Source organism: Erithacus rubecula (assembly GCF_903797595.1).
Source record: "Erithacus rubecula genome assembly, contig: scaffold_88_arrow_ctg1, whole genome shotgun sequence".
Classification (NCBI taxonomy): Eukaryota; Metazoa; Chordata; class Aves; order Passeriformes; family Muscicapidae; genus Erithacus; species Erithacus rubecula.
Window position 1 is genome coordinate 834,125 of NW_027635446.1, and position 24,319 is coordinate 858,443.

General features: G+C 50.2%; 1 protein-coding gene across 1 annotated transcript; it reads left to right on the forward strand.

The window, feature by feature from the left end:
• Positions 1-13,117: 13,117 nt before the first annotated feature.
• On the forward strand, positions 13,118-17,498 carry LOC306816777 (class I histocompatibility antigen, F10 alpha chain-like; the record flags this gene model as incomplete). Its single annotated transcript, XM_079333207.1, has 5 exons — positions 13,118-13,315; positions 15,142-15,405; positions 15,784-16,056; positions 16,916-17,188; positions 17,281-17,498. Exons 1-5 carry the CDS (start codon positions 13,249-13,251, stop codon positions 17,496-17,498), a joined length of 1,095 nt encoding a protein of 364 aa, XP_079189333.1. The 5' UTR covers positions 13,118-13,248.
• Positions 17,499-24,319: the final 6,821 nt, after the last annotated feature.

Here is a 24,319-nt window from a genome sequence, read left to right on the forward strand (position 1 = left end):
TCTCTCTCTCTCTCTCTCTCCCTCTGTCCCACTATCACATTTTGGTTGGCACTAAATAAAGTGCATTTCTGTAGAAGTAAACTGGTTTTTTCCCCTGCTGTGTCTTTTGCGCTCTGAGATCCCTAAAAGATCCCATCATGACTCCCGCTCGGGTAGGGCAGATCACATCACAAGCTTTGCAAAAACTATAACAGGAGGAAAGAAATCACGTAAAAACTCTGCGAAACCTACTAGAGCAGGAAAGGAATCAGGTAGAAACTCTGCAAAACCAAATAGAGCAGGAAAGAAATCACAGCTATTTGCTACAACTATTACATATCTCACAACATGCAGATACACCTAATGAAACAGAAGAAAAGGAAACATATCACATAAAGCAGATATACCCACAGAGAGAACTAGTACACATACAAAATTGTGGGGAAAATTGCTGCTCTAAAATGAGACCTCTGGTTAAAACAGAATATAGATACCTGAATGACGAGGATTTTGACCCCCACATAACCTCCAATGAAATACCATACACTGCTACAGAATTGGCCAAATTAAAGAAAGAATACTCAAGTCCCCCCCAAGAATCTGAGACTGAGTATGTTTTTAGACTTTCACTCACTGGAGGGCATCAAATTAAATGAAGTGAACAAGAAGCCAGTGGGTACTGGGGGCCTGGAGTTTTCTTAACAACTCGAAACTCTCGTGTTCCGTGGTCTCTGACACAGCGTGCAGCCTACTCGGCTGGGGGACTTAGCCCCCTAAAAAGAGGTGATCCTCTAGCCATAACTGGCACCCCAGACCAACTCTTAGAAAACATTCCCAAAGCTGCCTGCTTGCAAATTATACATGAAATAAAATTCACTGCTGGCCATAAATTACCTATGCAATTATCTGTAAATGTAAAACAATACCCTTTTCTCTCTGGTGCCAAAGTAGAGATCAAACCGGTTATACAGGACTTGCAAAACTCCCCTGTATGGCCAATCCAAAACCCCAAGCCTGACACTGTAGCTGTGTACCAATACATAGATGATGTATTGATAGGAGGAGAAGAAAAAGAAGAAGTGAGGGATGTGCAACAGAAAATAATTTCACACCTAGAAAGCCTTGGTTTGAAGATTCCTTCAGGGAAAATTCAAGAAGCTTCTCAGGAAGTGAAGTTTTGGAAGACAGCCACTACTGGGACTGTCCCCCCTGATGGGGTGGCCCAGAAATCCTCAGTAACAGAAGGAACTGTAAAAAATAATAGAAACTGAGAACTTGAGCAACAGCGATGACAAACCTGCCTAAATAATTAAAGTAGCCTCTGCTTTCTCCCCCAAACAATCTTTGTTCACTAATTCTTCATTCACTGATGCTTCTGCTGAACAAATCATTGCTGTGGGATTGGGTGGGTCTAGAGTTGGGGTGCTGATGGTTATTTGGGGTATTTTCCAGCTTGAAGTTCAGAGTGCCTCCTTTGCTTGTAACTACACTGACTCTCATTTTGTGTTTAAAGGAGGTACAGAGTGGCTTCCTTCTTGGCAGCAAAATGATTAGGAAGTTAACAGAATTTCTGTCTGCATAGTTCCATCATTTTAACCTCCTGCCTCTTTGTGGCAGATTCTGTTGTGTTTACTTTTCACAGAATAATACCATGGAACGTGAAGATTAATTGCTGAATCCCTCATCAAACCTGTATACAGTTACAGCACAGGACTTTACAGCTGTGTTTTATTTTGTGAAGATTCAAAATCAAAATTGAACTGTTGTACAATTTTTCCAAAAAACTTATGTGTGGGAAAAAAATACAAAATATAAAGGAGAACTTGATGTCAATGTTGTAACACCTACTACCCAACCACCGGTTATACTGAGCCTGAAAATTTTTGAAATTGGACCTTGGGTAATTCGAAAAGTGGACAACAGCAAATATTGTTTAATTCAGTATGGTCTTTTAAACAAGTCAAATTGCCAATGCAAAACAATGTTTCAGTAATTCAGCCAGCTTGTTCACCTTTTCTTGGGGTGGACAAACGACCTGGTTGCAAAAGCAGGATGATCCTTTCAAGAAACAAACAAGAGACATAACCGGTGTTGTGGGAACAGGATGGGGAATTTTAAATAGCATTGATTCAGAGGTATTAATGAACAAATTGGTTGCCACCACCAGAGACCTGACCAAATTGAAACAACCTCTGCAGTCCTCTTTAACAGCCCTGGGGATGCAACAGTGGTTTGCGTGGGTGCGGAGCCACTTGTTGGGGAATGGCGAGGGGATCAGCCAGACAATCAATGTGATTGATAAAGCATGATCCAACTTTATTGAGAGCATCAGACAGTTTTATAGGCCAAAATAGCATAAATCAGTATTATTCATATTAGTACAATCTTAGTGGTTTTTACTATGTATGCCTTCTCTTATTATTGGTTTTTTACAAGTGTGAGATAATCACGCCTACTGAACGTGCTACCTCGCTGCTAGTCTTGGCTGCTACTTCCCTTATTCTTACACTTATTGCTATATAGTATCCGTCCCAGGGTTATACCTCGAGTGCTACGTGCTTCCCTGGAAGTTAAGGCCTTGATTGAACAATGGACATATGTATTACATATCCACCAACTCTGCAAATGATGCTAGCTGCATTGCTTTTGCAAAAGTCTCTAAAAAGCAAACACTGCTGCTCAGCAAAATCTGCTTAAGAGCAAGGCCTAGCTACTACTTAGCAGGAGCTGCTCTCCTGCAACAAGGCCTCAGCCGAGCCATATCCACAGTTGTATACATGGATTTCTAACCAATTCTCAACAGTGGTTATTATCAAACATTTTACCAAATTGGGAAAAGACAAATGTAAATGATCACAAATTGAGAATTGATGCTCTTGGTACTGCTCAAACCAACATCTCCTTAGCCCTCAGCTGTATCCAGACACAGCTTTGGATGCAAACAGTTGTTACCTCAATTATAAGGGAAGGGGAAGAAGGCATCTTCCCTACTGAAATCCGGACAATAATTTGGGACACTGCTAATGATTTTGAAAGGAAGTTTCAGTCCTGGTGGAATCTGGTAAACTTTACCTACAACCCCAGCACAAACACAGCCACAGCCTTTGTGTCAACAATACACAACACTTCAGTGCATTTGATATACCCCATCATTGCATTAGGATTGAATCACGATGGAACTATTCTCTATCTTTTCGAGCATAGAGAATGGGCCCGTCAAATTGGTGAGAAATGGCAAACTGTTAATTTGGAATCTTGTGTTGTTCGGGAGCAACAGGGTTTCATTTGTGAAAGCAATGCCATTGTGGCCCAAGACATCTGTTTAGACACAGAGCAAAATATCTGTCATTTTGAAATACACCTCAATGAGACTCCTACAAAAGTGCTGGTGTACATAGGAAATGGATGTGTGTGTATAAGAACTGCTTGCGAATTAGTGTTTGTAGAAAATGTAACAGTGGATCTAAAAAGATAATTTAAATTTTTGTGTTAGTAATTTTACCACGATCATGGGCTGTGACTTTTCCTATACTGCTCCGGTCATGTCTTATCACCTTTTGCAATCCAATTTTACACTGATTCATCAGTTAGTGCCTGCTCCCATCAGGATGAATCTCACTTTGATTAAACAATTGTTGCTTCACCAGGACTTAATTGGGATCTTGGGAAAAATCAAGAAAAATGGACAGAAGACCCTGGTGACAGTTCATCACGATGTGAGAGAAATACATCGGGTTTTAGAAAGGGTAAAAGGGGATGCTGAACCCAGGTGGTGGGATACTCTTTTTGGGTGGTCACCTACTGCTACCGGCATCCTAAACAAATTGTGTCATCCCATTGTTGTGCTTTAGATTTTGGTTTTAATCGGTTTTGTTTTGTCAGTCATTCTATACATCCTGAATTGGAGAATGGTAAAACGGCTGACACAATTGGCATCAACAATGGAAGCACATAATTTGATCACTACTCCATCTGCTAAAGATACCCCTCAAGTTATTGACACCAGAAAAATTACGCGAGCAGTAAAGGTCAGGCCTTTAACAGCAAACTGATAAGAATTGTTTGTTGCTTGTTATGATTGGTATGATTAGTTTTAGTAATGTTAATTTTTCAACTGAAAATGGTTTTGGGAAATAATTTTTTTAATCATAAAACATTATAGTAGATACTAATTTGCTTTTATTTTAATTGTTTGAATTTCAATTGTTTGAATGTTATTTAATTGATCTGTTTTAATTCTATTTGTTTGAATTTTAATTGTTTGGAGGTTATGTCATTGATTTTTGTTTTAATTGTTGAAAAGTTATTTTAGCTAATATCATTGTGATTTGTTTGAAAAATTGTTCTAATCAATTTTGTTGTGATTATTTTGCTTTATTATTTTTCTGCTTATATTCCTACCTTTTCCTTTTCCTTTTCTGTCTTAACCCCAGTTTTTTGTTTTCCCTGTCCCTGTTCTCGGGATTTGCTATCAAAGACGGGTCCTGAAGATGCTACAACATCACAACATCATGCTGATGGAGTTTCTCAGTGACGCTGGTTGGTCACGGGGTGATGTGAGAGTCCGTGTGAGCCTCTCGTCTGTTTCTGCCCAACGACCCTCGCCTGAGGCCTGCGCTGGCCAGGGATGGGAGGAACGCCAAGTGACTGTTCTGCAGGTGATGCCTACCAGGACTGGTTTCTCATGACAACTAGTCACGGGGCGTTTACTTAACATAGCTCCCACAGATGGAAGAACAATGGACTGGTCCAGTATGGGCTGCCCTGCATCTGTTCATAACAACAAAGATGGTTTGGTGTGTGCCTTGAAACGTCCTGTTTCCACCTGTTCCTCAGGGTAACGAGCTCCACATACAATAGTCCATAAATCTTCCCACCTTTTGGCCAGAAGCCACTCGCTTTGGGAAAGGACTATAAAAGTGAATTTCTCAGAGGAGACCCCTGAGATCTCCCCAGACGGCAACAGACATCTATTGGCTGGCTCCACGAGGATTCGTCTGCCCGTCTTGGTAGCTATAATCCCGATCTCCCTTTCTCTCTCTCTCTCTCTCTCTGTCCCACTATCGCATTTTGGTTGGCACTAAATAAAGTGGATTTCTGTAAAATAAACTGGTTGTGTCCCCTGCTGTGTCTTTTGCGCTCTGAGATCCATAAAAGAACTCGTCATGACTCCCGCTCTGGTTGGACGGACCGTGACAGAGTCCCGCTGCATGACTGATAAAATTTCATCATCCCATTGTTAGGAGCTCCACCCAGGGGAAGAAGCCAAGTGTTTCCTACCTAGATAAAATCTGAGATTTGGAACACCAAAGCAGCCCTTAGCCACTGGTTTCCAAAGAACAAATGCTCCTAGAACTTCTATAGGATCACGGCTTCAAGACCACTTCATCTGGACTGCTACCACCACTCTAAGTAATAGGGTTTCAGATTGTGTTTTGGCAAGGTCAGTGGTTTCTTTTGTACTACTGCATGAATTTTCTCCTTTTCCGTATTGAATTGGATTTCTGATGTGGAGTCTCTCACTAGTTTTTTTTCAGAACCCTTACACGGACTCTTAGAACCCAATGGCCATTGTGACACCGTGGGGCCTCAGAGAAAAAAGGAGCATTGTGACATCATCAGGGCCCAAAGGAACCAAGGGGCCTTCAGACACCATAAGGATCTCATGGGATCAAGGGGCCATTGTGACACCACTGTGTCCCATGAAACCAATATCCATTGTGACACCATAGGGCTTTACAGAACCAAGGGCCCATCATGGCACCATGGGACTCATGGCACCAAGGGGCCATTGTGACACCATGAAGACTAGCAGGACCAAGGGGGCATTATGACACCATTGGGTCTAACAGAACCAAGGGGCCATTTTGACACCATAGGGCCAAAGTTCACCAAGGGGCCATTGTGACACCAGGGAGTCTAATGGCACCAAGGGACAGTGTGACACCATGGAGCCTAAGAGAACCAAGGGGCCATTGGGACACCATTGTGACAAATGGAATCAAAGGTACATTATGACCCCGTGGGCCCTAGCAGAAACAAGGAGCTTTTGTGACACCATTGAGGCTCACAGAATCTAGAGGACAATGTAACACCATAGGCCCTTAGTGAACTAAGACTACATGGTTACACCATGGGGCATCATGGCACCAAATGTCCATGGTGACATCGTGGATCATATCAGAACCAAGGGCATATTGTGGCACCATTCGGCCTGACAGAATCAAGATGTCATAGTGACACCATGGGGCCTCATAGAACGAAGGGCCGTTGTGACTGCATGGGGATGAACAGAATGCAGGCAATATTGTGGCACCATGGGGCCTCACAGAACCAAGGGGCCATTGTACCACCATGGGGCCTCGTTGAGCCAAGGAGCCATTTTGAACACAAAAGGGCCTAATAAAACCAACTGGCCATGGTGACACCATGGGTCCTAAAAGAACTGAGGGGAAATTGTGACACCATGGGGCATAATGGAACCAAGAGGCTTTGGTGACACCATAGGGCCTAAGATATGAAGGGTCCATTGTCATACCATGGTGTCCACCGGAACCAAGGCATCATTATGACACCATGCAGCCCATCTGAACCAAGGGACCAGTGTGACAACACAGAGCCTAACAGAACCAAGGGGCCATTGTGACACCAGGGGACCTCAGGGAACCAAAGGACCATTGTGACATGATGCGCCCTTAGATACCCAAGGGACCCTTCAAACAAAATGGGGCCTCATAGAAGCAAGGGTGCACTGTGACACTATGGACTCTAATGGAACCCAAGGGTCCATTGTGACACCATGCGGCCTAATACAATAAACGGCCATTGTGACACCATGGGGCCTCATGAAACCAAGGGTCAATTGTGACCCCCATGTGGCCTAACAGAACCCAGGGAGCATTGTGACACCATTGTGCCATCTGAAACCAATGGTCTATTGTGACACCTGGGGGCTTAACATTATAAAGGGGCCACTCTGGCACAACAAGGCCTCATAGAACCAAGGGACCATTGTGACACCATGGGACCTCATGGCAGCAAGGGTCCATTTTGAACACCATGGAAGCTCATAGAACCAAGGGGCCATTTTAAACACCACGGAGCCTAATAGAATCAATGGGCCATTGTGACCCCAAGGGTCCTAAAAAAACTGAGGGAAATTGTTACACCATGGGGCATAATGGAACCAAGGAGCCATTGTGATACCATGGGGCATCATGGCACCAAGGAATCATTTTGAACACAATGGGACATATAAGAACCAAAGGGCCATTGTGACATCATGGGTGCTAATAGAACCAAGGGGAAATTGTGACACCATGGAGCATAATGGATGCAATGGTGTTTTGCAAAACCATGTGGCCTAACAGAACCCAGGGGCTGTTGTGACACCATTGTGCCGTATGAAACCAATGGTCCATTGTGACATCATGGGGCCTAACACAACCAAAGGGCCTTTGTGACACCATGGGGCCTCATAGAACCAAGAGGCCATTGTAAAACTATGGGACCTCTGGGAACCAAGGGGATATTGTGACACCATGAGGTCTCAAAGAACCAAAGGGTGATTTAGACACCCTGGAGCCTAATGAAACCAAGGGTTCCTTGTGACACATGGAGGCTCATGGAACCAAGGGGGCTTTGTAACACCATGAGGCCTCGTAGAACCAAGGGGACATTTAAACATCATGGGACCTCATGGAACCAATGGGCCAAATTGACACATTTTGCCTCATAGAACCAAGGTGCCATTGTGACACCCAGATGGCTCGTGGCACCAAGGGGCCAATTTGAACACTATAGAAACTCATAGAACCAAGAACCAATTTGAACACCATGGGGCCTAAAAGAACCGAGAGGCCATGGTGACACTGTGGGTCCTAACACAACTGAGGGGAGATTGTAAACCCATGGGGCATAATGGGACCAAGGGGCTTTCGTGAAACCATGGTGCCTCATGGCACCAAGGGGCCATTTTGAACACCATGGGGCCTAATACAGCAAAGCGGATTTTGTGTCACCATGAGTCCTCTGATAATCAAGGTGGGGTTGTGACACCAAGGGGCCTCATAGAACCAAGGGGGTATTGACACACCATGGAGTCTAACAGAACCAAGGGGCCATTGTGCCACCATGGCACTTCATGGAACCAAGAGCCATTGTGAGACCATGGGACTAAACAGGCCAAGGTGCCATTGTTACTCAATGCTGTCCACTGGAACCAAGGGGCTATTGTGAGACCATGGAGCCTAAGAGAACAAAGGGCCCATTGTGACACCATGCAGCCTATCTGAACCAAGGGTCCATTGTGACACCATGGAACCTAACAGAAGCAAGGTGCCATTCTGATACTATAGGGCCCCATGGCACCAAGGGGCCATTTTGAAACCAAGGGTGCCTAACAGAACCAAGAGGCCATTGTGACACCATGGGACCGTAGAGAAGCAAGAGGCCATTTTGACCATGGGTCCTCATAGAACCCAGAGTGCATTGTGACACCATGGGGCCTCATAGAACCAAGGGTCCATTGTGGCACATGGCAGTCATAGAACCAAGGGGCCATGGTAACAGCATGAGACCTCAGCGAATCACATATCCACTGTGGCACTATGTGGCCTGTCTGAACCGAGGGGCCATTGTGACAACATGGGTCCTAACAGAACCAAGGGGAAATTGTAACACCATGAGGCCAAACAGAACGAATGGGCCATTGTAACTCCATTGGGCCTTATGGAACCAAGGATCCCTCATGACACAATGAGTCCTAACAAAACCAAGGGAAAATGGTGACACCGTATGTCCTAAAAGAACCAAGGGTCTATTGGGAGTACCATAGGGCCTAAGGAAACCCAGTAGCCATTGTAACCCCATTGTGCTATATGAAACCAATGGGCCATTTTGATACGATGGGGCCTAATAGAACCATGTGGCAAATGCGACACCAATGTGCTGCCTGGAACCAATGTTCCATTGTGACCTGATGGGACCTCATAGAACCAATGAGCCGTTGTGACACCATGGGACTTCATGGAACCATCATGACATGATGGGGCCTCAGTGAACCAAGATGCCATTGTGACACCATGGGGCCTCATAGAAACCAAAGGTGTATTGTGACACCAGTGCGCCTAACAGGACCAAGTGTCCATTGTGACATATGAGGGCTCATAGAACTCAGGGGCCATTATGAGACCATGGGACCTCACAGAACCATGGGTCCATTGTGACACCATGTGGCATATCTGATCTAAGTGGTCATTGTTGCAACATGGACTCAAACAGAATCAAGGTCCATTGTGACACCAAGTAGCCTCATGGCACCAAAGGGCCACTTTGAACACCATACGAGCTCACAGAACCAAGGGGCAATTATTAACACTATGGGGCCTAACAGAACCAAGGGGCCATAGTTACACCATGGGTCTTAACAGATGGGAAATTGTGACACTATAGAGCCTAACAGAACAAGGGGCCATTTTCACACTATGGTGTCCACCAGAATCAAGGGGCCATTATGACATCATGGGGCCTCCCAGAACCAAGAGACCTTTTGACCCCACGGAGCCTGACTGGACCATGGTGCCGTTGTGACACCGTAGGCCTCATGGCACCAAGGTGCCATTTTGAACACTGTGGGGTCTAAAAGGACCAAGGGGACCATTTTATACCATGGGGCATAATGGATGCAAGGGTTTATTGTGACACCATTGGGCCTAACAGAACAATGGGGCTGTTGTGACACTATGGGAGCTCATTACACCAAGGGGTCATTGTAAAAACATGGGACCTCATTGAACCAAGGGTCCATTGTGACACCATAGGTCCTCAGAAAACCAAGGGGTCATTGTGACACCTGGGGCCTAATAGACCCAAGGGTGTATTGTGACACCGTGGGGCGTAACAGAGCCAAAGGGCCATTGTGACACCGTGAAGGCTCATACAACCAATGGTCCATTGAGACACCATGGGATCTCATGGTATCAATAGGTCATTGTGACACTGTGGGGCCTCATAGATCCCAGGTTCCATTGCGTCACTATGGGACCTCATGGAACCAAGCGGCCATTTTGACATCATGGAGCCTCATGGAACAATGGTTTATGATGACACCATGGGGCCATACAGAACCAAGGTGCCATTGTGACACTTTGGAACTTAACAAAACTAAGGAGCCGTTTTGACATCATGGCCTCATAAAACCAAGGGACCAATGTGACACCATGGGACCTCACAGAACCATGTTGTGGCACCATCTGGTATGTCTGATCAAATTGGTCATTTTGACAACATGGACCCAAACAGAACCAAAGTGCCATTGTGACACGAAGTGGGCTCATGGAACCAATGGCCCATTTTGAACACCATGGGAACTCATGGAACCAAGGGGCAATTATTAACACCCTGGGGCCTAATAGAATGAAGGGGCCATGGTGACAGCGTGGGGTCTTATAGAATTAAGGTTGTGTTGTGACACCATGGTGCCTAACAGAGCCAAAGGTCCATTGTGACCCATGGGGGCTCATAGAAGCAAGGGGCCCTTGTAACACCTAGAAACACATAGAACCTCATGGAATCAAATGGCCATTGGGACACTTTGGTGCCTCATAGAATAGAACCAAGGGGCCATTCTGGAACCATGGGGCCTCTGAGAACCAAGGGGTGATGTAGACACCATGGAAACTATTGAAACCAAGGGCCATTGTTACACCATGAGGTCTAAGAGAAGCAAGGGGCCATGGTGTTACCTTGGGGCCTAAAAAAATCATGGGGCCATTTTGACACCATGGAGTCTCGTGGAACCAAAATGCCATTGTGACACCAATGGACCACAGAAACCAAAGGGGAATTGGTACACCCCGGGGCCTAAGAGAACCAAGGTGCCATTGTGGCACCATGGATAGCAACAGATAAAAGTAGTCATTATGGCAGCATGGGGAATCACCCCCAGATCTCCCAAATTTCCGTGTCCCCCCAGTTCTCCAGTCCCGGCGCTTTCTTCAGGGCGGTCCCAGGGTGTCCCAGGTGTTTCTCAGAGGGCTCCAGGGGGTCGCAGCGGGGATCCAGAGGGATCCAGAGGAATTCTCTGGAAATCCCCCTTCTGCCCTCCCCCACCGCGCTGCCTCGGTCACTTTCGCTTCCGCGTCTCAACCCGAGACACCGAGATCTACCCAGCTACCCGTGACGTCACGGACACTTTGAGTTTCCATTGGCGGGTAGGAAATAGCGGCGCCAATGGTGGGGTCGGAGGCGGCTCTGGAGGCGGGGCCAGAGCTGGGGGCGGGGCCAGTTTTGGGAGCGGGATCGCAGCGGAGCAGCGCGATGGCTCCAGCGCTGGGGCTGCTCTTGGGGCTCCTGTGGGGCCTGGGGGGCGCGACGAAAGGTGAGTGGGACCCTCCGATACCGGGACCCCTCGGAACCGCAATTCCCGGGCACCGGGACCCCCCTGAACTTCCATTTCCGGGCACCGGGAACCCCCCAACCCTCCATTCGCGGGCACGGAAACCCCCGAAATCTCCATTTTGGATCCTGTGACCCCCCGCAATCCCCCTGCCCAGCACCCGCATCACCAATGTACCCCCTTATCTGGCACGGAGACCCCCCTGTACCCCCATTTTCAGCTCACCAGAACCCCTTGAACCCCCATTTTCAGGCAGCAGAACGCTCTTGAGCCCCGAATTCCGGGAAGGAAATTCCCCATTAACACACATTCCCCAGCACGGGAACCCCTGAACCCCCATTTTTGGGCACGGGGACTCCCCCATACTCCCTTCCCCAGCACCGGGACCCCCCTGCACCCCCTAATCCTGGGCTGGGATCCCCCCGCAGCCCCGTCAGTGCTCTGGGACCCCCCTGCACCCCCATTCCCGGCCATCCCCACACCCCAGTTCCGCCCTTTCCCTCGGCTCTTGAACCCCCAGATCTCCCAAATTTCTGCATCCCCCGAGTTCTCCATTCCCGGCGCTTCCTGGGAGGGGGTCCCGGGGGTATCAGCGCAGATCCAGTGGGATTCAGATGAATTCCCTGGAATTCCCCTTTACTCCCGTCTCGCTTTCGCGTCTCCCAAACCGCGTCCCCGGGATCCGCCCGCCCCTCCCAGCCCCAGCCCCCCTTTCCCGTGGCCCAGGGACCCCCTGGACCCCCGTTCCTGCCTTTCCCAGCTCCCAGCTCCCACTTTTCTCAACACTGGGGACCCCTGGAGCCCCTTTCCTGGGCACAGGGACCCCCTGGATCCCCCATCCCGCCTCTCCCGGTCCCTCCCTTGAACTTTGCGCCCTTCCCGGCTCTCCCAGTTTCGCTTCCTGACCTTTGGACTCCGCCAGACCCCCCAGTCTCTGAGTCCCCCCCAGTTCTCCACTCCCTGCTCGTCCTGCGGGGGGTTCTGGGTGGTCCCCGGAGGGTTTCAGGGGAATTCCCAGGGTTTCCTCTGTCCCCTCCTCCTTCTCGCGCTCCCCGGGTCACTTTCGCATTTCCCAAGCTGCGGCTTCGGGATCGGCCCCGGGACCGGCACCGGGACCCCCTGAACCCCCGTTCCTGGGCACGGGGCCCCCTTGAGCGTTCATTATGGGGAACGGGAACCCCCCTGTGCCGCTTTCTCCTGTCCTGAAAACCCCATCACCCCGTTATCTGGAACCTGGAATCCCCTGAACCCCCATTCCCGTGCACGGAAACCCCCCTGCACCCCCATTTCTGCTCTCCGGGACCCCCCTGAACCTCAATTTTCGGACACCGGGACCCCTTGAACCCCATTACCTGCAAAGAGACCCCCCAAGAACCCCATTTCCTGCGCACCCGGATCCCACTTATCCAGCCCCAGTGCCCCCCTGTACCCCATTTCCCGGCCCTCCCCCTCTCGGGGACCCAGCCCCCCATTTTCCTTCACCTCGGGACCCCCTGAGCCCCCATTACTGGGCATGGGGACCCCCCCGCACCCCCTAATTCGGCATGGGGACCCCCTGCACCCCCTTCTCGGGCATCCCGCCCTTCCCAGCCCCCAGCCCCCAGCCCCGCCCTTTTCCTTCCCTTTGCACCCCCAGATCTCCCAAATTTCCGTGTCCCCCCAGTTCTCCACTCCCGGCGCTTTCTTCAGGGCGGTCCCAGGGGGTCCCAGGTGTTTCTCAGAGGGCTCCAGGGGGGTCGCAGCGGGGATCCAGAGGGATCCAGAAGAATTCTCTGCAATTCCCCCTTGTCCCCTCCCCCCCGCGCTCCCTCGGTCACTTTCGCTTTCGGGTCTCTCGAGCTGCGCCACAGCTGCGAGCGGGGACGGCTGCGATGGCTCCAGCGCTGGGGCTGGGGCTGCTCTTGGGGCTCCTGGGGGGCCTGGGGGGCGCGACGAAAGGTCAGTGGGACCCCCCGAAACAGAGACGCCCCTGAACCGCAATTCCCGGGCACCGGGACCCCCCTGAACTTCCATTTCCGGATACCGGGAGCCCCCTAAATCTCCAGTCCTGGGCAGGGATACCCCGGAAATCTCCATTTTGGGTCTTCTGACCCCCCTCGATCCCCTTCCCCAGCACCGTAACCCCAATGTACCCCCTTATCAGGCACGGAGACTCCCCTGTACCCCCATTTTCTGCTCACCAGCACCCCTTGAACCCCCATTTTCGGGCAGCAGAACGCCCTTGAGCCCCGAATTCCGGGAAGGAAACTCCTCTTTAGCACACATTCCCCAGTACGGGAACCCCTGAACTCCCATTCCCGGGCACCGGAGCCCCCCTGAACTTCCATTTCTGGGCACTGGGAACCCCCTAACCCACCATTCCCGGGCAGGTGAACCCCCGAAATCTACATTTTGCGTCGTGTGACCCCCCTCGATCCCCTAACTCAGCACCGGCCTCCCTGTACCCCCTTATCTGACACGGAGACCCCCCTGAACCCCACTGTTCTTGTCACCAGCACCCCCTGAACCCCCATTTCCGGGCACTGGGAATCCTCTAAACCTTGATTCCCGGGCATGGAGAAACCACTGAATCGTCATTTTCGGTCTTGTTACCTCTCCATCGCCTTTCCCAGCAGAAAACCCCCCTGAACCTCCATTTCTGTGCACCGGGACCCCCCTGAACCCCCTCATCTGGCACTGGGACCCCCCTGAACCCCCATTCCCGGGCACTGCGATACCCCCGAATCTCCATTTCCAGGCCTGGGACCCCCCCTGCACCCCCTTTTCGGGCATCCCGCTTTTCCCAGACCCGAGTCCCGCCCTTTTCCTTGACCTTTGGACCCCCCGAACCTCCCAACTTTCGGTGTCCGCCCCGTTTTCCACTCCGGCGCTTCCCGAAATGGGGTCCCAGAGGGTCTCAGGTGTCTCAGGGGGGGTCTCAGCGGGGATCCAACGGGATCCAGATGAACTCCCTGGAATTCCCCCTTTACCCCGTCCCCTCCCTCACCGCACTCCCTCGGTCTCTTTCCCGTCTCCCAGGCTGCGCCTCCGGGATCCGTTCGCCTCTCCCAGCCCCAGCCCCCGCTTTCCCTCAACACCGGGGACCCCTGGAGCCCCTTTCCTGGGCACAGGGACCCCCTGGATCCCCCATCCCGCCTCTCCCAGTCCCTCCCTTGAACCTTGGACCCTTCCTGGCTCTCCCCGTTCTGCTTCCTGCCCCCCCCAGTCTCTGCATCCCCCCAGATCTCCACCCCCTGCTCGTCCTGCGGGGGGTCTGGGAGGGTCCCTGGGGTATCGTGGACACTCCCAGGGGGGATTCTTGGCTCTGGGACCCCCTTGAACTCCCAGTCCCAGTGGAAAGGAAGGCACCTCCCTGCACTCCCTTATCCAGTACCAATCCCCCGCTGCACCCCCTTTCCCATCCATCCCGCCTTCCCCAGCTCGAGACCCACATTTTACTTGACTCTGAGACCTCCTGGACCCCATTCCTGTTTTTTATCAGCCCCCAGCCCCCTTTTCCCTCTGCATCAAGGACCTCTGAGCCCCCCATTCCAGCCATCCCGGTTCTCCCCACCTTGTGACCCCTCTTTCCTTGGCACTGGGGATTTCCTTGATCCCTTATCTCACTTCTCCCGGTCCTTGTCTCCTCTTTTCCTTGACACTGGGAGTCCCCTGAGCCACCATTCCTGGCCACTGGGACCCCATGCACTCCCTTCCCAGCTCTCCCAGTTCCCCTTTCATTGATCCACGACCCCTCAGCCCCCCAAATCTCTGTGTCCCCCCAGTTCTCCACTCCCTGCGCTACCTGCATGTGTCAGTGTCAGAGCCCAGCCCGGGGATCCCCCAGTTCATGGCCATTGGGTACCTGGATGGGATCCCCTTCACACGCTACGACAGCGAGCGGGGCCGGATGGAGCCACTGACACAGTGGATGAAGGACGGAGCAGAGCTGGAATATTGGGATAGAGAGACACAGATCAACGTGGGGAACCAGCACATGGATGCCAGGAACCTGGATAACCTGCGGGACCGGTACAACCAGAGCAGGGGTGAGTGGGGGGAACTGTGGGGCTGGGATGTGGATGCATGGGTTGGGATGGAATCTATGAGGCTGGGATGGGATCCATGGGGATGAGATGGGATCTGTGAGGCTGGAGTGGGGATCTATAGTGCTTGAATGGGATTTATAGGGCTTGGATATGAATTCACAGGGTGGCAAGTGGCTGAGATGGTGATCCATTAGGCTGGTATGGGATATCTTGTGCTGCATGGGTTGGGATGGGATCCATGGGACTGGGAACGGGATCTGTGGGGCTGGGATGAGGCTCTCTGGGTCTTCATCAGACCCTGGTGCTCCATAGGGCTGGGATGGGGCTCTGTGGGGCTGGGACCCAATTCCATGGGTCTCTGTGGGTACAGTCCCCCAGGTCTCCACACATGGTTGATAGCTGCTGGCTGTGACCTCCTGTCCGATGAGAGTGTCCATGGATCCGAGTGGTACAGCTACGACGGGAGGGATTTCCTCTCCTTTGACCTGGAATCCAGGAGATTGGTGGCGGCCGACAGCGCTGCTGAGGTCACCAGGAGGCGCTGGGAAGATGAGAATGTGGCTGAGAGGGTGACAAATTACCTGGGGCACATCTGCCCGGAGTGGATCCCGAAATACGTTGGATATGGGCAGAAGGAGCTGGACCGCAAAGGTGGGAGCAGAATTCCTGTGGGAAAGTGGGATTTGGGAATGGAGGACTTGGGAACATGGTAATTCCTGTGGGAATTCCACGGACGAATCTCCCCCCCATCCCATTGCAGTGGGAATTCCATGGGCAGATCTCATCTCTATCCCATTCCCATGATATTCCATGGGCAGATCTTACCTCTATCACATTCATAATAAATTCCATGGGCAAATCTCACCCCCATCCCACTCCCATGGAATTCCATGAGCAGATCTCACCTCCATTTCACTCCAGTGGGAATTCCATGAGCATCCCATCCTATTGCAGTGGGAATTCCATGGGCATATCTCACCCCCATCCCATTCTCATGGAATTCCATAGGCAGACCTTATCTCTGTCCCATTCCTATGGAATTCCATGGGCAGATCTTATCCCCATTCCTGTGGGAATTCCCTGGGCAGATCTCACCCCCATCCCCTTCCAGTGGGAATTCCATGTGCAGATCTCACCCCCATCCTCTTCTAGTGAGAATTCCATGGACAGATCTCACTCCTGTCCCATTGCAGTGGGAATTCCATGGGCAGATCTCACCCTCATTCCCCTGGAATTCCATGGGCAGATCTCACCCCCATCCCATTCCCATGGAATTCCATGGGCAGATCTCACCCCCATCCCATTCCCATGGAATTCCATGTGCAGATCTCACCCCCATCTCATTCCCATGGAATTCCATGGGCAGATCTCACCCCCATCCCATTGCAGTGAGAATTCCATGGACAGATCTCACCCCCATTGCATTCCCATGGAATTCCATGGACAGATCTCACCCCCATCCCATTCCCATGGAATTCCATGGATGTCTCTCACTGTTATCCCATTCCAGAGCCCCCTGATGTCCATGTGTCCGGAAAAGAGGAACACGGGATGCTGATCTTGTCCTGCCACGCGTACGGATTCTACCCCAAGGCCATCGCGGTCAACTGGATGAAGGGGGATGAAATCCGGGATCAGGAGACGGAGTGGGGCGGGGTCGTTCCCAACAGCGACGGCACCTTCCACACCTGGGCCAGGATCGAGGCGCGGCCGGAGGAGTGGGAGCAGTACCGGTGCCGGGTGGAGCATCCCGGAATGTCGGAGCCCGGGATCTTCGCTTGGGGTGAGGCTGGGAATGTGGAATGTGGCAACTGGGGAGTTGGAATTCCCAGATGGGGATTCCCCTCCTCCTCCTCACCATCCCACAATTCCCAGAGCTGACATCTGGTGGGAATCTCACCATGGTGGTCGCTGTGTCCATTGTTGCCATCATCATCCTCATTGTCCTCGTTGGATTCGTCGTCTGGAAGCGCCAATCCGGTAACACACGGGATGGGGGTCAGGAAGGGGCACAGATCCACCCAGCACCGTTCTGGGAATCCTGTGCCACCAACGCTGATCCCACTGTTTTTCCACAGGGAAGAGGGACATGAATGGATACAACATGGCAGCCATTGAGTTCCAGCTCTGGATCCAGCTCTGGATCCCCTCCATGTGGATCCCAGAATGTATCCTGGGGTTAATCCCAGTGTGTGATCCGTGCTGGAATTTCATGTATCTTCCTTTACTGCCTGGAATGACTGCAGGAATGGAGCAGGGTCAGGGTGGGATTCCAGATGGGGATTGGGGCAGAATTGACAGATTGGGATCAGGGAGGGATTCCAGATTAGAGCAGGAGTCCAGCGCAGGATGAGATTGAATTGTGGCATGGGATCAGGGCTGGGTTCTGGAGTAGGATCAGTTGGGATGGATGGATGATGGATGATGGATGGATGCATAGCTGGAAGATGGATGACGGGAGGATGGATCATGGGTGGATGATGGATGCATGTTGGATGCATGGATGGATGAATGCATGGATGATGGTTGGATGATGGATAGATGATGGATGATGCATGGCTGGACGATGGATGGTTGGATGGATGGATGGATGATGGGTGATGGATGGATGGGTGGATGAAGGATGGATGGTTGGATGGATGGATAGATGGATGATGAATGGATGATGGATGAATGATGGGAGGATGGATCATGGGTGAATGATGAATGGATGGATGGATGATAAATGGGTGGATGGTTGCATGGATGATGGATGGATGATGGATAGATTGGTGGATGGATGCATAGATGGATGGATGATGGATGGAGCAGAATTGGAGCAGGATGGATGGAGAGGGATCAGGTTGGCATTCCAGAGAGGGATTGGGCCAGGGTCTTTGGGACGAGGTTGGGTGGGATGGATGGAGCAGGACTGGGGCAAGATGGATGGAGAGGGATCACATGGTTTGAATGGAGCAGGATTAGAGCAGGCTCAGGTGGGATTCCGGAGCAGCTCCTGCTCTCCATTGGCTCCAGCCAGGTCCATCCTGTGGTGTGGGGACAGGGACAGGGTGACACTGTGACCCTTTGTCATCCCAGCAGGAGTCACTGCCTGAACAATCCATGGAACTGGATCCGGCCCCTTCCCTCTTCCCAGGAAACCGAGAGCTGCCAGCAGAGCTCATCCCCACTGCTCCCACCCACCCACAGCTCCTGCTAACAGATCAATTTCCCATTCTCCAGTGTTTTAAAGCCAAGAACCACAAATATTCCCAATGCTTTAGTTCTGGTGTGAAATTATCCTGGTTTGAGCAATAAATCCTCCTGGGGCAAAAAAAATCCGGCTTCCCTTCTCCAGTGGCCAGCAATTCCTCTCTGGAAACCAGGAAGTGAAATGGGGACCCTGGGGACAGGGATGAGGACAACTGGGAGCAGGGATGGGGACACCAAGATGGGATAGGTACAGCAGAGACAGAGATGGGAACAGCAGGAATGGGAATGGGGACACCAGGAACTGGGATAGTGACACCAGGACTGGAACTGGGACTTGCCAGCCACACCTGGCTCTACCTCCCAGGACTCATTTCCCACTCTGTGCCTGGTGTCTGAGGTGTCCCCAGGAGGGTTTGGGCTCCTGGAGGGACAGTGGGATGGGGGGAGAGGTCAGGGTGAATCAAGGGTCTGGAAGAATTAAAAGGGTTAACACTATAGCTACAAGGATAAAACCAATATATATTAATAGTTTAGCAAGAAGAATAGAACCAGAGTAGAAGGGCTAATTATTAGCAAATGGAGCTGGTTCGAGCTAAGACAAGAAATCATTTGCTTGACTTTGTTGTGTTTGTAGAAGCAGGATGGGAGGTTAGGGCATTGTAAACATAAAGAAACCATAACTGCACCTGGGACCCAAAACCAGTCAGAAACTGGCTGGGGAGTTTGGACTGTGGCCAAGGGACCAGAGAGCCTGCCAACAAGATGTGAGAGTCCGTGTGAGCCTCTCGTCTGTTTCTGCCCAACGACCCTCGTCTGAGGCCTGCGCTGGCCAGGGATGGGAGGAACGCCAAGTGACTGTGAAAAGCAGGTGATGCCTACCAGGACTGGTTTCTCATGACAACTAGTCACGGGGCGCTGACTCAACAAAGCTCCCACAGATGGAAGAACAATGGACTGGTCAGTATGGGCTGCCCTGCGTGTGTTCATAACAACAAAGATGGTTTGGTGTGCCTTGAGATGTCCTGTTTCCACCTGTTCCTCAGGGTAACCATCTCCACATACAATAGTCCATAAATCTTCCACCTTTTGGCCAGAAGCCACTCGCTTTGGGAAAGGACTATAAAAGTGACTTTCTCAGAGGAGACCCCGGAGATCTCCCCAGACGGCAACAGACATCTATTGGCTGGCTCCACGAGGATTCATCTGCCCATCTTGGTATATATAATCCCGACCCCCCTTTCTCTCTCTCTCCCTCTCTCTCTCTGTCCCACTATCACATTTTGGTTGGCAATAAATAAAGTGCATTTCTGTAAATGTAAACTGGTTTTGTCCCCTGATGTGTCTTTGGCGCTCTGAGATCCATAAAAGAACCAGTCACGACTCCTGATCGGGTTGGGCGGATCGTGACACACCTCAAGAGCACACAGCCAGCAGTATCAGATGAATCAAGATGCCATTATCCCCACCCATAAAATTTTCTCTAGAAAGTCAAAGGGTGCTCAGTAAAACCCACTCACCCTTCAACAGCCCCAGTTTGCCTGTGGGTAAGTCTGACAGACAACAGAAATTGACTGTAGGCTATTGTGCCTTGAATGAAGTGACTCCACTGTGGGAGCTAAGACAGAGTACTGTGGATTTAATCAGCATAAGCAGTTTGATAAACAAGATGCCTTGGCAAGAGCAAACAGAGCCTTGAAGACACCATGAAGATTGGATCAAGACTGGTGACAGGAAAGAAGAATGAATCAAGTAGAAATATTCCAAAATGTGTAAGCTTGTCTGTGTGACGTTTAACCCAACCAATGTAGTAAAAAATGACCGGTTTTCCTAAAAATGGTATATAAGCACGTGTAGCTGAGAGTAAATTTGGATTCTGATCAGCAGTCAGTAGACCCCCTCTCTCTCCCAGTTGTTGATTCTCCAGTGCTGAGCGCTGCCGTGCCGGACACACTGGATCTCCAGGAGGAGCTGGAGCCCAAGGCAGCAAAGTGGCACCATTGACATTGCCAATGCATTTTTTTCCATTCCTTTGGCTGCAGAGTGCAGGCCTCAGTTTGCTTTCACCTGGAGGGACGTGCAGCACACCTGGAACCGACTGCCCCAGGGGTGGAAACACAGCCCCACCATCTGCCACGGGCTGATCCAGGCTGCACTGGAAAAGGGTAAAGCTCCAAAACACCTGCAATACATCAACAACATAATTGTGCAGAGGAACAGGGCAATAAAAGTATTTGAGAAAGGAGAGAGGATCATCCAGATTCTGCTGGAAGGAGGTTTTGCCATGGAGAAGAGCAAAGTCAAGGGAGCTGCCTGAGAGATCCAGTTCCTGGGAGTAGAGTGGCAAGATAAACACAGCCAGATCCCCACTGAAACAAACAATGAGATCATCACAGTGTTTCCACCAAGCAGCAAGAAGGAAACACAAGCTTTCCTAGGTGCCTTAGGTTTTTAGAGAATGCATTCCTGAATGCAGCCACATTGTGAGCCCTCTCTACCTGGTCACCCTAACAAAACCAATTCCAGCTGTGGCCCTGAACAGCAACAAACCTTCACCCAGACCAAGCAGAAAATCGCTCATGCAGTGCCCTTAGCCCAGTCAGGACAGGACCAGAGGTGAGGAATGTGCTTTACTCTGCAGCCAAGAACAATGGCTTGTCCTGGAGCCTTTAGCAGAAGGAGCCAGGGGAGATTCAAGACCGAGCACTAGAATTCTAGAGCCAAAGTTACAAAAAGTCTGACGCAAACTACACTCACAAAAAAAAAACCCAAAAAAACCAAAAAAACAAAACAAAAAAAACCCCAACAAAATCTTATCCCCCTATAATAAGAAAGTTCAAGCCACCTCAAAAGAAATTGTCACAAAAGCATAGCTCCTCCTGGCACCCTGACTCCCGGTGCTGGGGTGGATGTTTAAAGAAAAGGCTCCTCTACCCACCACACCACATGGAGCCCATGGATTGCTCTCATCACACAGCACGGCCGGATTAGAAACACAAATCACCGTGAAATTTTAAAAACAGTTAAAACCGGCCACAAGATAAAAACTTTAGTCTCACTAACAAGAGGGAGCAGAAACAAGTAACCCAGGCTAAAAAGCTCCACCATACAACCAACTACCAGCACAAGAAACACGCTGTGCTCTTGTCACTGACAGTTTCTGTCTCATGGTTGAGATGAACCAGAAGTGGAAAGTGGCCGCAGGGAGCCCCACACGACGAGTCACACAAGCTACTGAAGGAGAAGGTGAATCAAGAGCACTTGCTGAACTCAAAGCCATTCAGCTGGCCCTGGACACTGCTGAAAGAGAGAACTGGCCAAAGCTCTACCCTTATACTGAATCATAAATAGTAACCAATGCTCTGTGGAGTTAGCTAGAAAGGTAAAAAAAGGCCAGCTAGCAACATAAAGGAAAACCAACTGAGGCTGCTGATGAGTGCAAAAAGATTGTCACTCAGACAAACTCTCTGTAAAAGTCCATCATGTAGACGGCCACATCCCCTAAAGTCAGGCTAATAAAGAACACTAAAACAAGGAGCAAGTAGATCAAGCTGCAAAAATAGAGATGTCACAAATAAATTTAAATCAGCAACATAAGGGAGAGTTGTTCCTAGCTCAATAGGCCCATACTGCCTCAAGCCATCAAGGCAAAAATGCCACCTATAAGTAGGCACAAAACTGAAAAGCAGATTTAACTATAAATTGCATTTCTCAAGTTGTCCCAAACTGTAAGACATGTGCTGAAATCCAGCAAGCCAAGCTGATAAGGCCTCTCTAATATAGGCAGCAGTATTCCAAATACAAGTATAAAGAAGCCCAGCAAATGAACTACATCACACTGCCTCAAACCCCCCAAGGCAAGTGCTATGTGGTCACAATTGTAGAAGCCAGCACTAGATCATTAGAAACCCACCCTGTACCTCACACTACTACTCACAACACCATCTGAAGCCCAAAAAAGCAAGTCCTATAAAGACACAGCACCCCTGAGAGAATCGTCAGACAACAGGACCCATTTCAACAACAGCCTTAGAAAAACCTCAGCCAAAAACCAGGATATTGAATAAATAGATCATATCCCTTATCACACACCAGCTGCCAGGAAAGTTGAACTGTACAACAGACTACTTCAAATTACCCTAAAGGCACCTGGCAGGGAAACATCCAAAAAAATTGAGAAATGAACTTAACAAAAACCACCTGAATAGCAAACACCTAAGAGTCCATCACTCAAGCAAGTCCTGCCCAGTCTGAAGCCTTGCACACAGGGGATGGGGATAAAGTCCCTGTAGTACACATAAAAGGTATTTGAAGACTGTTTAGATTAGGCCCACCTCAAGCAAAGGCAAACCAATCTGTACAATTGTTTTTGCTCAAAAACCCAGTTACACTTAGTTGGTAATGCAGAAAGATAAAGAAACCCATTGAGTACCACAGAAAAACCTAATCTTAAGTGAGAACTGTGTGCAAAGTTTCACTGTGGATAAAAATATATAGCAGAGTTTAAAGAAGATATTAATTAAGGTAGGATGCAGATGGTAATAGAATAAGGAGTAGATAATGTCTTAAATTGCAATGCAAGATGCAAGCAGAAGTATACATTCTATCACCATCTGCTGAAACCAGGTGGAGCAGGGCTCCTTATCTCTTCCATGACCCATCCCTCACAACTCCTCCACACAAGGAGATGTACCTTATGGGTACAACCAAGGAGAAAAGCCAAGTATTTCCTACCTAAATAAAATCTGAAATTTCAAACATCAGAGCAGCTTTTCCCACTAAATTCCCAAAAGAATACCAGGCCTATCTTCATCACCACTAGATGTTACAAAAGTAACTACACCCTTCTCCAAAATTATTGGTTTAACAAAACCACATCTGTCACTCCAAGAAAAATACAGGTACCATTATTCAGACTGTAACCAACACCCTGAGCAACAGGGTTACAGGCTGCATTCTGACCTTGCCAGTGTTTTGGTCTTTGTATTACTATAGTTTTATTTTCATTTTCCCAGTGAAAAACTGCTATTCTAAATCCCCTATCTTTGCCTGAGAGCTCCTTAATTTCCAAGTCATATTAATTTAGAGGGAGGGAGTTTACATTTTCCGTTTCAAGAGAAGCTCCAGAGCTCCTCAGCAGACACCTGTCTGTCAAACCAAGACAGTGCCCTGCTGCAGCTCCATCCCCATGGCAGGATCCGCGCTGGATGATCCCCAGGGACCCCCGGTGGGCAGAGCCCCCCTGAGCCCTGGTGCTGCTGATCCGTGTTGGGAAGACACCTGGCTGTGGGCTGCACACCCTCCCCGTGGCCTGGATTTTCTCTGCATTTCTCTTTGTCCTTCCCAAACACCCAAAACCAGAGTAAAAATAGAGATGTTAAATAACGACCTGCTTGGGAACACGGGGGGATCTTCCAGGGGATGCGGGGGACGCTCGGATCCAGGGATTTGAGGGGTCCTGGGAGGGACCTGGGGGTTGCTCAGGGCGTTGGGCACCCCAGTTCCAGTGGCTCTGGCTGCGCTGGGAGACGGCTGGGAGAGGAGGAGGAGCGGGAGGAAGAGGAGGAACGGGAAGAGACGGAAGAGAAGCAGCGGGAGGAAGAGGAGGGACACAGGAGGAGCGGCAGGAAAAGGAGGAGCGAGTTTGGAACCACGCGCTTTTCTCTCCCGTTCGATCACGTCGCAGCTTCCCCGGGTCCGGCAGCATCGCCCCCGAAATCCCGCA